The 15,019-nt window shown below is 37.1% G+C and overlaps 3 protein-coding genes across 7 annotated transcripts; 1 reads left to right on the top strand and 2 right to left on the bottom strand.

The window, feature by feature from the left end:
- Positions 1–476: 476 nt before the first annotated feature.
- On the bottom strand, positions 477–4,381 carry LOC107551680 (uncharacterized). 3 transcript variants are annotated; one of them, XM_016233382.1, is made up of 3 exons: positions 4,062–4,137; positions 3,658–3,707; positions 477–2,612 (listed from the first exon to the last, which is right to left on the bottom strand). In XM_016233382.1, exons 1-3 carry the CDS (start codon positions 4,084–4,086, stop codon positions 1,326–1,328), a joined length of 1,362 nt encoding a protein of 453 aa, XP_016088868.1. In that variant the 5' UTR covers positions 4,087–4,137; the 3' UTR covers positions 477–1,325. The 3 variants fall into 3 exon arrangements, with proteins under 3 accessions (XP_016088868.1, XP_016088866.1, XP_016088867.1); XM_016233380.1 differs by lacking the exon at positions 3,658–3,707 and having other exon boundaries at positions 4,062–4,381; XM_016233381.1 differs by lacking the exon at positions 3,658–3,707 and having other exon boundaries at positions 477–2,609; positions 4,062–4,381.
- A 493-nt stretch (positions 4,382–4,874) lies between these two features.
- LOC107551684 (INO80 complex subunit E-like) lies at positions 4,875–9,327 on the bottom strand. Of its 3 annotated transcripts, XM_016233386.1 has the most exons (8): positions 8,897–9,327; positions 8,744–8,814; positions 8,600–8,652; positions 8,443–8,515; positions 7,192–7,309; positions 6,820–6,918; positions 6,417–6,625; positions 4,875–4,942 (listed from the first exon to the last, which is right to left on the bottom strand). In XM_016233386.1, exons 1-7 carry the CDS (start codon positions 8,975–8,977, stop codon positions 6,419–6,421), a joined length of 702 nt encoding a protein of 233 aa, XP_016088872.1. In that variant the 5' UTR covers positions 8,978–9,327; the 3' UTR covers positions 4,875–4,942; positions 6,417–6,418. The 3 variants fall into 3 exon arrangements, with proteins under 3 accessions (XP_016088872.1, XP_016088873.1, XP_016088871.1); XM_016233385.1 differs by lacking the exon at positions 4,875–4,942 and having other exon boundaries at positions 6,248–6,625; XM_016233387.1 differs by lacking the exons at positions 4,875–4,942; positions 6,820–6,918 and having other exon boundaries at positions 6,246–6,625.
- A 1,360-nt stretch (positions 9,328–10,687) lies between these two features.
- On the top strand, positions 10,688–14,538 carry LOC107551682 (zinc-binding protein A33-like). Its single transcript, XM_016233384.1, has 6 exons — positions 10,688–10,893; positions 11,124–11,219; positions 11,800–12,033; positions 12,429–12,451; positions 12,588–12,703; positions 13,735–14,538. Exons 1-6 carry the CDS (start codon positions 10,828–10,830, stop codon positions 14,295–14,297), a joined length of 1,098 nt encoding a protein of 365 aa, XP_016088870.1. The 5' UTR covers positions 10,688–10,827; the 3' UTR covers positions 14,298–14,538.
- The last annotated feature ends 481 nt before the right edge of the window (positions 14,539–15,019 follow it).

Genomic DNA, 15,019 nt, shown 5'->3' with positions numbered 1-15,019 from the left:
AAGATTAAAATAAATGAGTAAATAATTAAATAAATTTAAAAAATAGGTTAATATAAATGAGTAGATAATTCATCAGGTAGTCCTAAGCAAATAAATAAATACATCTAATACAGTATAAGCTACTTTAAAAACATTTGACGAAACTATTAAATAGGCTTTTAGGCTATTTTCCAAGTAATAGGCATTTATAATATTAAATTTGCACCATTGGGTCTTTATAAAATAATTTTTAGGCCTATAGGTACCTTTTACATTTTAGGATGGAGTCTCTTACACAAGGATGATCATATTTGGAGATCTATGAAAACTCCTCAAGAAAAATATGGCTAAATATTATGAACCTGTATATGTACATTTTTGTTTTATATCACTTAATAAAGGTTTATAGTCTTATTCAGTAGATGTACATTGATTACCTTGAAGTAGGTCTTGTGTTATAGATTAGACTATAAATGACAGAGAGCATGACTCACAGAGAAGGTTTTATTGCAGCATATAAACCATAGCAAGGTCTTTATATGTCAGATGAAATGACCAACATTTCACAACAATTACATCATCTTTCTGACACTTAACAAACATTTCTCAGCACCTTGAAAGAGCTACAAATCACCCGGCACCTTCCTTTTTTCAAAAATTAGTAGGTTTATGTAGGTATTTTAAGGCAGAATGTAAAACAGAGGTTTCATGATTCATAACCACATGCCATATGGTTAATATTCAGTGTGCAGCCTGACATTTATAGAGTGCAACTGTCAGGATCTGGAAGTAAAAAACCCATTCGGTTTCTCCATAGGGGAATTGATTTTTAACAGTAACTTATTAATCATTAAAGACAGACCTACTGTGAGCTACAAGATTGGTAATCGATGGTATATGCTTTTGCTTTTGCAGTCTGCATTATTTCTACTTAATTTTTAAATGCTCGATTCCAACATCAATTCCAAACTACATTATGATTCTGCAGAAAGATCTCCATCATTTGGAGAACTGAAACAACAAATTGCACCAACTCTTTAACAGCTGTCCACCTCCATGAAACACTGCAAATGACATAATTTGGAAATATATCACATAAAATATATGTTAAGTGCACAGTCCTGCATCAATCATGTGATTCTTTAAATCAAAGTTTGTAATGTTATGATTCACCTACAGTAGTAGATAGTTGGCTTGATTTGTTAACTCCTTAACAAAGACTTTTCTATGGGAAAAATACTTCCGGAACCAAGGCCGCTGAAAAAGTGGACAGGCACTAATGCACTCTATTTGTGGTGTAATATGCAAATAAGGTATCTAACACAGGCATATACACACATTTAAGTCTATTCACCGACCACTTCAGATTTCAGCAAGTCAGGTGTTTGCAATTCAGATGATTCCCCTGAGCTCCCTCCAACAGCTTCCTGGACATTCAATAGTGTATTGTCCACTACTCCGCCTATGATGGATGCTACAATGTTAAGCATGTGGCCCACCCCCTTTCCACTTCTCCAGGTAAGTTTGCCAACCCCACTTCCCACTGCTGAGACCTGGTGGCCCATTTCTGAGGATACGACACATAGGTAATTGACCATCTGATCCAAGACTGACCCGAGAATCATCCTGATGATTCTAAAACCATTCCCCACCGTTCCCGTCGTGATTCCCAAGGCATCCGACGCCAGAGTGCCTGTCCCTATGAATCCTTCCTTGAAAGCCACAAACAGGCTTTCGGCTAACGGACTGACACAGGCGTAAGTCATGCACATGCTTGTTTCTCCTGTCTGGTACAAGGTGTCCAAGATGCATGAAATGCCAGAATACACCCCTGAGACCAAGTTGTTGACCAAAGTGTAGCTGTCACCAGGCACCGAGGCCAGAACAGCCAGATCTTCCTGAAGAATGTAGGCTAGCTGGAAGGGAAGGTTAGTGACTCTGTTTACGATCGGAGAGAAAGGGGCATAAAGGAGATAGCAAAACAAAACTTTGAGGAGGACAGACTCGGAGCTCTCTGTCTCATTGGTGCTCTCTTGAATCTCCATGTCTGAGCTCAAAGATGTGTAGCTTTGGGCTTCACCATTAACATGCTCCGAAGTCACTTTCTCCGTTCTTGATTCTGATATTTCTGCTTCCTGAGAGCTGTGTTCGCCAATGTGCTCTTCACTTTGCACATCAGAGTTGGGTGTTTCGATGCCATTCAGTTGCTTTTTCAAGAGCGATGCAAGTTCCTCTTCGCTCTGATGTCCTACTTTACCACAACCTTCTGAAAACAGGCCTGTAACTCCTATCAGCTCCTCCAAAGCCTTAATGCTGAGCACCTTCACATCCCCCTCCTTCACTAGCCCAACACTGAAACTACCCTCTCCATCTGATGCAGCACAACACACTGCTGACCACAACAGTTCTCCCCTGCACTCATTTAAACCACCTAAACCAATCTGCACGTACATTTCTCCACTTGTCTTTGAACACCTTGGTATGATGGAGCTCCGTATAAACTCTGCTGTCAAAGCATCCCATTTAAAGAGAGGGTAGCTGTGATGGGGTGATGGGGTCTCATTAGTGGTTCCTCTGTAAAGAGCTGGGATAGCCATAGGGGAATCGTCATTGATCTCTTCTTTGGCATCCTGCTGATGGGATAAAAAAAGACAGGTACACTTAATTACTTGTTTAACTGCAAATGTATACATTAAAATGCATTTATCCAAGATACAAATGTACAAAAATGCACAAGGATTGTTCACCCAAAAATGAAAATTCTGGCATCACTTACAGTACCCACCTTCATGTCATTCCAAACCTACATGACTTTTTCTGCAGAATGTAAAATAATATATTTTAAAGAATTTGGGGGTCCAAACAACACGTATCATGTAAAAAACTAAGACTTTATTTAAAATATCTTTTTTTTTGTTCGGCAGATAAAAAGATGTAGTTTTGGAATAACATGAGAGTGAGTAAGAAATGACAGAATGTTCTCTTTACACAAAGAATTTGAAATTGCGAGTTTTGTAGCTGATAGAGGGGAATGAAATGTTTGTTTTGAGGTGTGACTGAATGAAACAACCTGTTCCGAGTCAGTTACATGAACAGCCTTGTTAATTAAATGCAGTAAGATTGTCTTAATGGGTTAGTTTGCATTCTGGATAACACCAATCTATCAATCTATTGCTCTTGTCTGTAAGACTGACCATAACAAAGAAATTAAAAATCCTAAAACAGTTCTTAATAATGTACTCTATATATTGATGCTAGATTCTGGGGAGCTGCACCACATGACATTTTACAATTAACCTTGTCTTGTCATAAAAAGGTCCAATTATCTGATATTTTAGGATACTTTTTGGCTCTGACACACAGGGTCTCCAGGGATACTCTCTATGATGTCATTTCCTGTTTGTTTTCTGCATGTTGGTTGCACATGACTGATTTTGCAGACATAAGAAATTAAGCAATTTTGTTAAAAATCTTTTAAAAATTGTTTTATTATATGTAAATATGTATATAAAACATAAAAATGCAATTCATTCAAGGAGTGGAATACAACACTTGTATGATGAGCATGTTTTTAATCTGTATATTAAAAAAGAAAACCAAACAAATTAATAATTATCTCACTCACTTTTAATGCATAATATGAACTTTTAATGTATACTAATTAAAAAACATGCTTACCATAGGTGCATCTGAATCAGTGATAGTTTGAGAACTGCATTTTTTCATTTCTGAATAAATTAATAGAAATGACAAAAATAAGAATCATGTTGTTTATCCTACTAAAAATTATCCATGAAATGGTACGATTTTTCTCTTCCGCTTGACTTGACAGCCTTGTACATTTGCATGACAGCAGAAACTGTAATGAATGTCGTTTAGCAAGACTGTGGTCAAAAATTTAAACATCTATAACCTGTACTTAACCTCATTTAGTACAATAGCTCTACCCGTAAGATAATAACAACCAACACTTAATCACAACAATGCATTTTTAGCACATCTATATATGCTCAAATCTTCCTCTGAAGTCTATACAAGCTCCTCCAAGACAGTGACTAAGGGAGAGAAAAACAGTGTCTCACCGTGCTCTGCTCTCCTCTGCCCCATCCATTATTCAAGCCGAGGTGAAGGGCTGTATAGACGGTGGCTTGGCAGTTGCCATTATAGAGCGATGCAAAAGGCCGTCCGGTCAGATGTCTGTGACACCTCTGCTCCAAACCCAGCTCAGACAGTGAGTGTGGAAGTGTGCCTCTGAAAAAACACTCTTGACACTGGAGGAACCCTGGATCAAGATCCGTGTGTGTACTTGCCCGGACTACACCACCGTTAAACAGCACTGCAGAGATGAACACAGTGAGTCTGGGCAGAGCAAACAGCATGGCCGAACCCTCAGTACAACGAAGCAGAGACTGCAGCTAACAGTGCTGAACTAGCAGCTACACAAAACAAGCTCCTGCTACACTCACTCTCTCTCTCTCTCTCTCTCTCTCTCTTCAGCTATGCAGAATGAGCCTGGGCACAATCTCACCTTCTGTATCCCTCCCCCTTTCACTCTCTCACTCTCTTTCATCCATTCCTCCCTTTCTAAATCACACTTTCTGACTACACCTCGTCTTAGTATTGCTATAATGCACACAAACCAGTACACACACCTCTCACACGCCTTAATGACTACCTGTGTGTCAGCATTCCCCAGCATCAACACTACAGCATGCCATTTTTGCAGCTAAAGTCATTTTTATGGCCAAAAGAACATTTTGGCATCATCTACATGAAAAATGTCCAGTCATAAACTTGGAATTCCACAAATCAGAGGTGGTGCATGAAAACAGGTGCTGGTGTATTGACTCAAACACAAGAGAACATTTTAAATATTTAATAAAAAAAAAATAACAGAGGACATTAAAATGCATTAAACAAGAATGATTTTGAAAAATGTTTTGCTTGCAGTTTCTTTTGGAACCTGTGTAAAGAAAGAAAGAGATTTTAATTGCATTAATTTTATATCTTTTATTATAGACAAATAATCCTGGTAATAAACTGTTAGAGGTATTGTCGTGTCTAGTTCATGTTCAGCTGGTGTGTGTGTGTGTGTTTTATAATCCCACAGCAACTTGCCTGGACTAGTGTTGATGTGCTCCTGGGTAAAATGGGTGTGGCTCTCTCAATCTCAGGGTGTTTTTCTCTTTGTTCTGCTCACTCACTCTCTTCCCCCGTTCTTATTGTCTAAATGCTGTCGCGCAACTATACATTTATGGCACACTTACAGGTAATACATTGCAGCTCAGCAGTCTTTAAAGAATAAGCCTATACAATATCTACGATGAGTCAGGAGATTTTTTTGTAACCCAATCTGTTATACACCCAAATGCCAATATAATGCAGATCGAATTTTCTTAATGACGAATCACAAAATCCTTTTTACTTGGTCAATCTCCAATTTCCCACACAGGATAAATGGAGTACCTACCTATCTGGAAGAGTCTGAATGATCTAATAATACGTTTATGTAAGGTGTGCAGAACAGGTTCACAAAACAGGGCTCAACAATGACAAATATTTTTGGTTGTCCTGCCAACACTTTCACCAGCCCCACCACAAATAAAATGATCAATTATTATACTTAGCAATGTATTTTTATATTTGCTAGAAAGAAAATAGTATATGTATTAAATGATAAGCTTTCTTTTACATTTTTCAGCTATTTATCTTTTCAAAAGGAAACTATTATTATAACTCCATAAATGCATAAACACACTTTTGCTAGAAAGGAATAAAGCAAAGCATCTGTAGTTTTCATGGCATTCTTACCAAAACTTTTAAGTCATTTTTGCCATTTAACAAAGCAACACACTACTGTTCAAAAGTTTAGGGTAAGATTGTTTTATTTAAAAAAAAATGTATAATAATAATACATTTATTGAGCAAGGATGTATTTTACATTGTTACAAAAGATTTATATTTCAAATAAATGTTATTTTGAACTTGTCTATTAAATTCTATCATAGTTTCTACAAAAATATCAACCAGCACAATTGTTTTCAACACTGGCAACAGTAAAAAAAATAATAATTCTTGAGCACCAAATCAGCATATTAGAAGGATTTTTGAAGGATCATGTGACACTTAAGATCGGAGTAATGGCTGCTGAAAATTCAGCTTTGGCATCACAGAAATAAATTACATTTTATAAAATATTAAAATAAAAGAGTTATTTTAGTATTTAACAATACTTCTGTTTTACATTTTAAATGCAACCTTGGTGTGAGTAAGAGACTTTTTTTTCAAAACCTTTTGAATAGTAGTGTATGTTAGCCAGCTAGATAACATTATCTTGCCACTTTTATTGTTGAGCCCTGGAAAAGCATCTTGTGTGTATTTTGAATTAAATGAAAGCTCCTGTTAAATGCTCACAGAGGCCTGTATCTGTCTATTACCTTCACTCATTGGGTATGTCAATAACCAGCTCTGCCTCATCACCCTCTCCTCTCTCCTCCTCTCCTCGGTCACTCTCTCCTTCACTCTCTCCCTCCTCCTCGGCTGCATCCTCACTCAGCATCTGCTGTGGTACCCAGCTGAACGGCCCACTCGCACCCCCAGATGCACCACTGCCTGCAGGGTAACTGGACGTGAGTGGGCCAACCACCTGAATAAGAGGGACAAGCAGAGAAATGTCTGTTAGACTACATTTCAGAAACACATGTAACTAAAATGTATGAAGAGAAGTGTGTTACTGTAACGGTAAGATTACTACAAGACATGACAAACAGTGTAGCAATAAAGGCCACATGAATCTAGGCCATTGTGTTTCCAGCGTCAACCTCTCTGTCCCTCTCTCACCTTCCCTGAACCGTCTTTCCTGTGTTTGGCCAGTTTTGTTTTTCTCTCTTTCTTCACTCGCTCAGCAGAGGGAGCCAAATACTCAGGAGGGAAGGGTAACTACTCAAGACTCACACACACACACACACACACACACACACACACACAAGGCCACCAAAGAGTGACAGTCATTCCAACACACACACACACACACAGAGTACCCAGAGTGATGTGTGTGAAGTCCATATAAACCAGGTGAGGTGATACAAAGACAAAAAGAGAGAAAATGAATAAAATGACAAATTAACAGGTGACAAAAACAATGTGAGTAACTGAAAAACATGAGTGCAGTATGAGACGTATGGAGCACACATGGAGGTGTGATGTACTCACAGTGTTGAGATACTGTGCCGGAGCAGATGACTGGAGAGGAATCGCACCAGAGCGGGACAGGAGTGAGAGATGAGGAGATGAGGACGACGGGACGGGAGGAACCCCAGGACTCCTTCTTCTAAAAACAAATCAATAGATTTATTGAAGAGGCAGAGCTATACAAATGTAAAAAACAAAGCACATGTTCTCTTGACAAAACTTGGAAAAAAGCAAAACAGAAAAGTGGCCATATCTGTCTCAAATGTAATTTAATTTAGCCACAAGCAACATTTCAAACAAATTTGTTATTTTAGTTGAGTATGTCTTTTTTTCTGAAGTGAATTAACATTTTGCATTCATAATTTATTCAAAGCTTTTCAATTGCATTATCTGTCACTGCCTATGAGTTACTATGTTCTATGAAGTCTTGTGGATATACAATAATTTGCTTATACAAACCTTTTCCAACCAGATGGACTCTTAAGCAGCATATAACTGGCAAATCTTACATTTTTAAGCTCAATGGATGATTGAAAGGTAAATATGCAGAGTACTTATGTAATTCTGACTATGGCAAAATTCAAAAGGCACACATGCATTAAAATGTTTATTCAACAACCCATTAAAAGTCTCTATACTAGGTCGGTAAAATTCATTATTAATGTTTTTCAAAATAAAGACATCTCTTATGCTCACCCAGGCTGCATTTATTTGATCAAAAACACAATAAATACAGCAGCATTATAAAATATTATTACAATTTCAAATAAATGTTTTCCATTTAAATTAGTGCGGTCAAACGATTAATCGCATCCAAAATAAAAGTTTTTGTTTACATATATCTGTGTGCTGTATATTTGTGTATATTTATTAAGTATATAAATACACACATATGTGTGTAAATATTTTGAAAATATTTACATGTATTTACAAGCATATATTTATATAACTTATATTACCATATATATAAATATATTTAATATATAGACATAACATATTCTTCTTAAATATATACGTGCATGTTTGTGTATTTATATATCCATAATAAATATACACCGTACACACTCATATATTATGTAAACAAAAACTTTTATTTTGGATGTGATTAAACGCTTGACAGCACTAATTTAAATGTATTTTATAATGCAATGTATTCCTGAGATAGCAAAGCTGAATTCAGTGTCACATGATCCAGAAATCATTCTAATATGCTAATTTTGTGCTCAAGAAAATCTGTCAAATCCACAAAAAATCGATTTGTTGCAAACTCACTTCTTCCCTGCTTCCCTGTCTCTCTCTCTGGCTCCTTCTCCATCACTGTCTGAGGAAACTGTTGCATCAGAGTCTGAAACCAAAAACACTCTTAGCACACAAAATCCCTTGAAGATTCCAAGAGGTTTGCAGACGCGCATTTTCATTAGAGACCTACCGGAAGACTCTTCATCCACCCTTTCATACTGCAAAAGTCTGTCCAACAGAAAACTGACACAAACAAAAGGGTTTAATTATGTGCATGTGGGTCAAGCAGGAGGAAAGCAGTTGATAACTTTGATAACAAGACTACAGGTTCTACCTTTTGTCTCTAGAAACTTTTAATAGTTTCCTCTGAGCTCTTCTCAGCTCCTCCTGAAAACACTCTTGCTCCTGAACAGAAAAAAGAAGCCAGAGGGTTAACAACAGTCTGGAATGATAAATAAAAAATTAACACTGAAAAATAGATACGCACATATACCAGAAACTTTAATTTGCGTTTGAGATTTTTGTATTTTCTCTTGTAATCCACCTCTACTTCAGCTTGCCCGTTCATTTCTGATACTTAAACGAATATTTACCGTCGTTTTCAAATGATTTTCCTAGTTTATATGGGTTCGAGATTCGAAACTGTACTGTTGTCCTCCAAATGTTAATGTCTATGTTCGTTCAGAAAGATCTAAGACGGTCAAACAGATGCTAGCCTGCTAGCCATGCTAAAGCTACATATTCCGCAAGCTAAAGAATTAACTAATTATGTATTTGTCGAGCAAACAAGTTAGAATCCACAAATTAGATAATGACAATGTAATAATCTATACTATGTCAAACAAAAATACAGGCCATTTAACAATGGCAATAAACACATAACCTCACGCATGCCAGGTGCAGTGCTCTTTGTTTACTTCCGCTTTCAACGTAATACGCGCACAGGAAATGGATTTTGTAGTCATTAGTTAATCTTCAACTAGAAATGTATTTCTAAACAAATGCTGATTTCAAAGTTCCCCATATGAGTATCCTTAAGTAGTACAGTTTTTTTTCATCCATCGTTAAAGCACATCCCAATAGTAGGCAATAAAAATAACAACAAAATATAAAATAAAGTTCAATTCACATTACCAATATAAATGCATTAAAATGAATTATATACACCTAATGAATTTAATTAAAATGAAAACTAAACTAAAAATGTAATTATTTCGCTGCAGGGCCAGCCCCATAGCTAAATCAGGGGGTCGGTGTCCACTAGGGGGCCTCAATAACCTTCATAATACTGTTGATTTTATTGGAGAACACATAATTTATTACTTGTTTTAAAAAAATATGACATTATAAATATTGATAAATACTGATAAATTACTGACACTCCTACTTTCTTTTAGCCCAGTAAATTTTTTTAAAAGCAAACAGCTTTGTCATCGTTGCAGTAGAATTACCAAGGGGAACATATTGGGCCCCTAGGTCTCAAAGAATAAAAAGAGAGCAACAGAGACTCTACCCAGTATCATTAAGTTCTAAAGTAGCTTGTGTGATTCAACCATTTTGAAGTGTCTTAAACGTGCATGATATGTGCTGTGCTTTAAAAATGATTGCACTCTCCCTTTTACTGAGTCTGCATCTCAGCAGTCAGACACTCAGGACAGGTCCATGAATAATACATTGCCTTGGCTGAGCAGTTTTCACAGAGAGAGAGAGAAAGAGAGAGAGGTGACATATTCCACAAAGGATTTTTTCTTGTCATACAACTCTGCCCTCGACTATTCCACAGAAATATTCGAAAAATCTTTGCCTGACAGACTGCTCTTTATGAAACATAATCTTCCTCTGTTTGCACATACAACACAGGCTCATAGTCTCTCTTTCGCTGCTGTTACATATCATTTGTGCATATACACACACAGACAAAATCCTTGTGTCAGACTCCTTCCAGAGTGAAATATAAGCCCCTCACCAGCCCTACTATCTGTCCTGCTGCCTGTAATAGTCTGCCTCTGTTCTCTGACGTTAGCTCTTGTTGCAGACAGAAATAGAATATCTCTTCCCTCACTTCCATAAATCGCTCGTGTGGTGAAGTGAGACAGCTGTGGACCCCACAATACCTCCCTTAATATGTGAAGTCAAAGCCATGACTGATATTACATTATATTTATTTTTAATGTAACTGGTTTAGATCTGTCGAATGTGTTGGTCACCTCCAGCCTCTGAACCAATCAGTCTGTCGCCCTCCTTTGATATATTGCCCTCATATTGCCTTTGTCCTTCCCTCCTCTCTCTCTCCCTCTCTCTCTCTCTGTCTGTGAGCCTGTTTATACACACCTATCAGTCAGCTTGATTTAACCCCTCTCTCTCTCACATGTGAGATACCAGAGTTCTGTCTGCTTTGTTCTGACAAGATAAATTGGAATGCACACAAATCACATGAAGGACACAAACAACAACTTTAACAACTCTCTCCTCGGTGCCCAAAAGGTAAGAATAAAATGTCACCTTCGTATGTCATGGCAAGGTGAAATACACAGTGTGAACTGTTTTTATTTCTAGAAGGTTCCAAGTGGGACAAGAGTTTGTGGTGTTTGGACTCTTTCTAAAGAATAAAAAGAAAATCTGTTGTTTAGGACTATGCAAACTGTTCATAATCTAATTAGTGTTTTTATTAAGTGAGACTGTTACACTACAAACGGTGCCTGTTTGTGTTTCAGGAGAAGCTTATTCAAGCAATTAAAAAGATCAAACATGAAATTGATGAATGTTATGAGGCTGAGAAAGAGGCCTTTGTGGACGCACTGGAGGTCGAGGTACTGCCTGATTTACCTTAATATTTATATGTGGAAAAAGTATTTATGGTCTTTTCTGCACCGGACTATCTTTGTGACTTGATATTGGACATCTGGCGCTGCTCCTCTTCTGTGACTTTGGTCTTTTCTTCACAACATAACTTACTGGCTGATATGGAAAAATAACTCACAAAACAAAAATATGATAGAGGTGATATGTGATCACCCCTTCCAAAAATGTATAGAATGTTTTTCTAAAAATATTCTGAAATTCTAAACTTTTCTTCAGACCCCCAGTATTACAGCTTTTTATATGGCCTGTTCAGAAACAGCTGACATTGATATTTAAACAACTCTTGATGCATATCATCCTCTAATTTGGCATTTGGCATACAGTAGGTTCCACAAAACATACAGATCTACAGTATCTAAAACTCCTAATGAACAGTTTCTGGTATTAAATTTGAGTAATAACTACATTAGTAAGCTAATCTCAGCCTGCTCATTTTTTCCAGAGTTATTTGTCTTTTATGTTATTAGTCTCTCTTCCTTCATGTTTCCCATTAAGTCATTAATGTCTCCTTTTTCCGCTCTTTCACAGAACAGATTTGAAGCGATAGAGCGTGAAATCCGAGCAGAGTTCCAAAACCTCCATCGTTTCCTGGATGAGGAGGAAGAGACGGATCTGGAACGGCTAAGGAAGGAAAGGGACAGACGAGTGAAGATCTTAAAAGAGAGAGAGAAAAAGATTGGCACGCAGAGTAGAGATCTAGAGAAAGCCATCGAGACACTGAACTGCAAACTGCGGGAAGATGACAGCCCTAAACTTTTGAAGGTGGATTTCCATTTTAAGTTGTATAAACTAACAGACTACGATCTTTATGGTGTAGTGACCTGCACTGGGAGAGAAATAGTTCCTTATCCTCTATGGACTGTCTAATTATTGTGTATTTTATTTTATTATTGTGCATTTAACTGTTATGAAATCATCTACTCTGACCACATCACATATGTACTGTAAAATACTAACAGGGTTAGTTTCATAAGTCATCCAGTAGACACCCACAGAACATGCTAGATGCCATTTGACACTGTTCAGATCAAGTGCTAAAACAATCACATGATTGAAAGAGTGAGGAATCTGAAGAGCTGGCTGCTGCAATCAGGCAGCGAAACGTGTTTGAATCTGAACATTCTTGCTCTAAATATTATATTTTTTAATCCATTTAGGAAATCAAAGAGCTTCTGAAAAGGCAAGTGTCTTTTTTCTTTATTCTTTCTCACTTGGTCTCTAATTCTCGTATAATCTTAATCATTGTTGTTACTGTTCTCATTCTGTTCACCATTTACCTCTGTTCTTGCTCAGCTATGATTGTTTATCTTCATTAGATGTGAGGTGAATTTTATTCGTCCTCCAGCAATAGACAGCGAAATTCTCTCTGGTCAGTTTGTGGGGCCCATTCAGTACCGGATCTGGAAACACATGAAAACATCTCTCTACCCAAGTACTAAGACTAAATTTTAAATAATATATATATATTTTTTACATACTAAAGAGAAATCTGAACTATTTCAATTCTCGCTATAGTGGTGGTGGTTAGGTTCATGCCAGGTACTCGAATCGTTTTAATCTTTTCATCAATGATTCATTAAGTCACTATTTCTGCAGGTTACGTTGCCACCAGGTGGTGGCGCAAAAAGTGAGATTTGTGCTATGAGACATTAAATGAAGTAATTTTATTAAAACATTCGGTGCGACCAAAATTGCAAACTGAGTAGGTGCAACATTTGAATTTAAACTTTCAAAAAACAAAAGTATGCACTATTTAGTATGAATTTGGGGTATTATGAATGAATTTCGGACGTACTATGTCCGCCATGTTGTTGCTATCGCATGACCTACCATAAGTATTCTGAAGTGTTTTATTTCGGACGAGTTCATTCAAGTCATTCAAACCCAAATCACTGATTTATTAAGTAAAATGCTACTTCAAAATGCTTGCAAAACATGCTATTATGCCAGTTGTTGAAAGAAAAAAAGCAATCCATCAGGAGACTCTAAAAGAAGAAAAATGTAAGTTAATTTCAGAAAGAGTACAATAATATTTCATTTCACAAACAAAACACAAAACACCACTACTTTAGCCTAGTACTGTAAATCCCTGTTAAAAACAATATAGAAACCATCACAGAAATTATTTTACTGGTTATAATGGGACTTGTATTGGCTTTAATGGAAACTGTATTGAACCCTGTGGGTTTCTGCTATTGGTCACCTTCTATTGGTGGCTTGTTAAAACTATTAAATCCTAATGGAATATGTCCCAAAAAAAACGGACGTTAAAAGTTTATGGTTTGTAATGTTGTAGTGGAAACCATTAGAATTTCTTTGATGGTTTCTATTGTTTTTTTGTTTTGTTTTTTCAGCAGTGCTGTAAGGTAAATGTGTATTATTTGTTGCATTAAAGATATTGTACAACAGATTACTGATTAATCTAATGTAAATCAATTCTGAATAACTTATTTGCATACACAGACATATCTATGTTGACTTTTGACCCTGAAACGGCACATCCCCACTTAACCCTCTCTGCTGAGAAAAATTCAGTGACTTTCGAGGAAGACAAGGTGCTGCCTAACGAGAACCCAGATGAAAGGAACCCGAAGCGCTTCCACTTCTATTATTGCGTGATGGGTTCAGAGGCCTTCACTCATGGCCGTCATTACTGGGAGGTGGAGGTGAAAGGCAAAACCGCCTGGCGAGTGGGTGTGGCCAGAGCAGACATACCCCGTGGAGAGATGGACTCTTCCTCAACGTTAAACGGACTGTGGACACTGTCCCTCAGAAATGGCTCGATCACAGCCTGCACCCACCCAAAGCCCACAAAGGTGCTCTCATACACCCTCCCCATCCGCATCGGCATCTTCCTGGACTGTGATAAGGAGGAGGTTTCTTTCTACAATGCTGTCACCATGACGTCACTCTTCTCATTCTACATAGGGACTGTTCTAGTGCCACTCTATCCATTCTACAACCCATGTGACACAGATGAAGAAAAGAACTGCGCTCCTCTTTCCATATTTCATCCATCACTCTGAGGGATTGACATGGATGTTCCACTGCTGACAGTTTGAAATGCTAAATTCTGATCACCTCGAAGCTTGGATGCCTGTAAAGCTAGAGTGCAGTTTTGTTGTGTACAGTAGTTGTGTTTGGCTGATCTGTTTAAGTAACACTAAACAGTGGCTGTATCCCAAATCGCCCCTATACCATCATTCACTATTCATTACTCCACTAATATACTTCACTGAATAAATGTAAGATATTAAAGGGATATTTCACCCAAAAATGAAAATTTTGTCATCATTTATGTAGCGAATTTAGCTCACAACAGGAAATATGAATAATTAACCATAACTAGTTATAATTAACTATTCATATTTTAGATCCGCTGTAGATATTTAGCTGACCACTCAGGGTCAACTGTCTTGTCAATTCTAAGAACGTTAATTTCCTGGTTAAGGGAAATAACTTTCTTACTGTACAATTCTACCAAGCTTGTAACATAAATCTGCATGATTAGTGACTCCGGTTATGAGCAAACAATGAACACGTCAAGTGTGATACAAGTAAGGTTTTATTAACTACATAAACACTTAAACTAGTCTAACATACTACATAAACACATAAACTGGTCTAACATACACATACACACACACACACACATACAGTTGGTATAGGAAAGGGTTAAAGTTTAACTCAGCACAGAAAGAGGCATAGAATGACATTTATGGAAACATTTGCATATTCAGCAGATCTA

This window comes from Sinocyclocheilus grahami, unplaced genomic scaffold, assembly GCF_001515645.1.
Source record: "Sinocyclocheilus grahami isolate Dianchi unplaced genomic scaffold, SAMN03320097.WGS_v1.1 scaffold429.1, whole genome shotgun sequence".
NCBI classification, from domain to species: Eukaryota; Metazoa; Chordata; class Actinopteri; order Cypriniformes; family Cyprinidae; genus Sinocyclocheilus; species Sinocyclocheilus grahami.
This window is presented reverse-complemented; position numbering and strand designations above follow the sequence as displayed.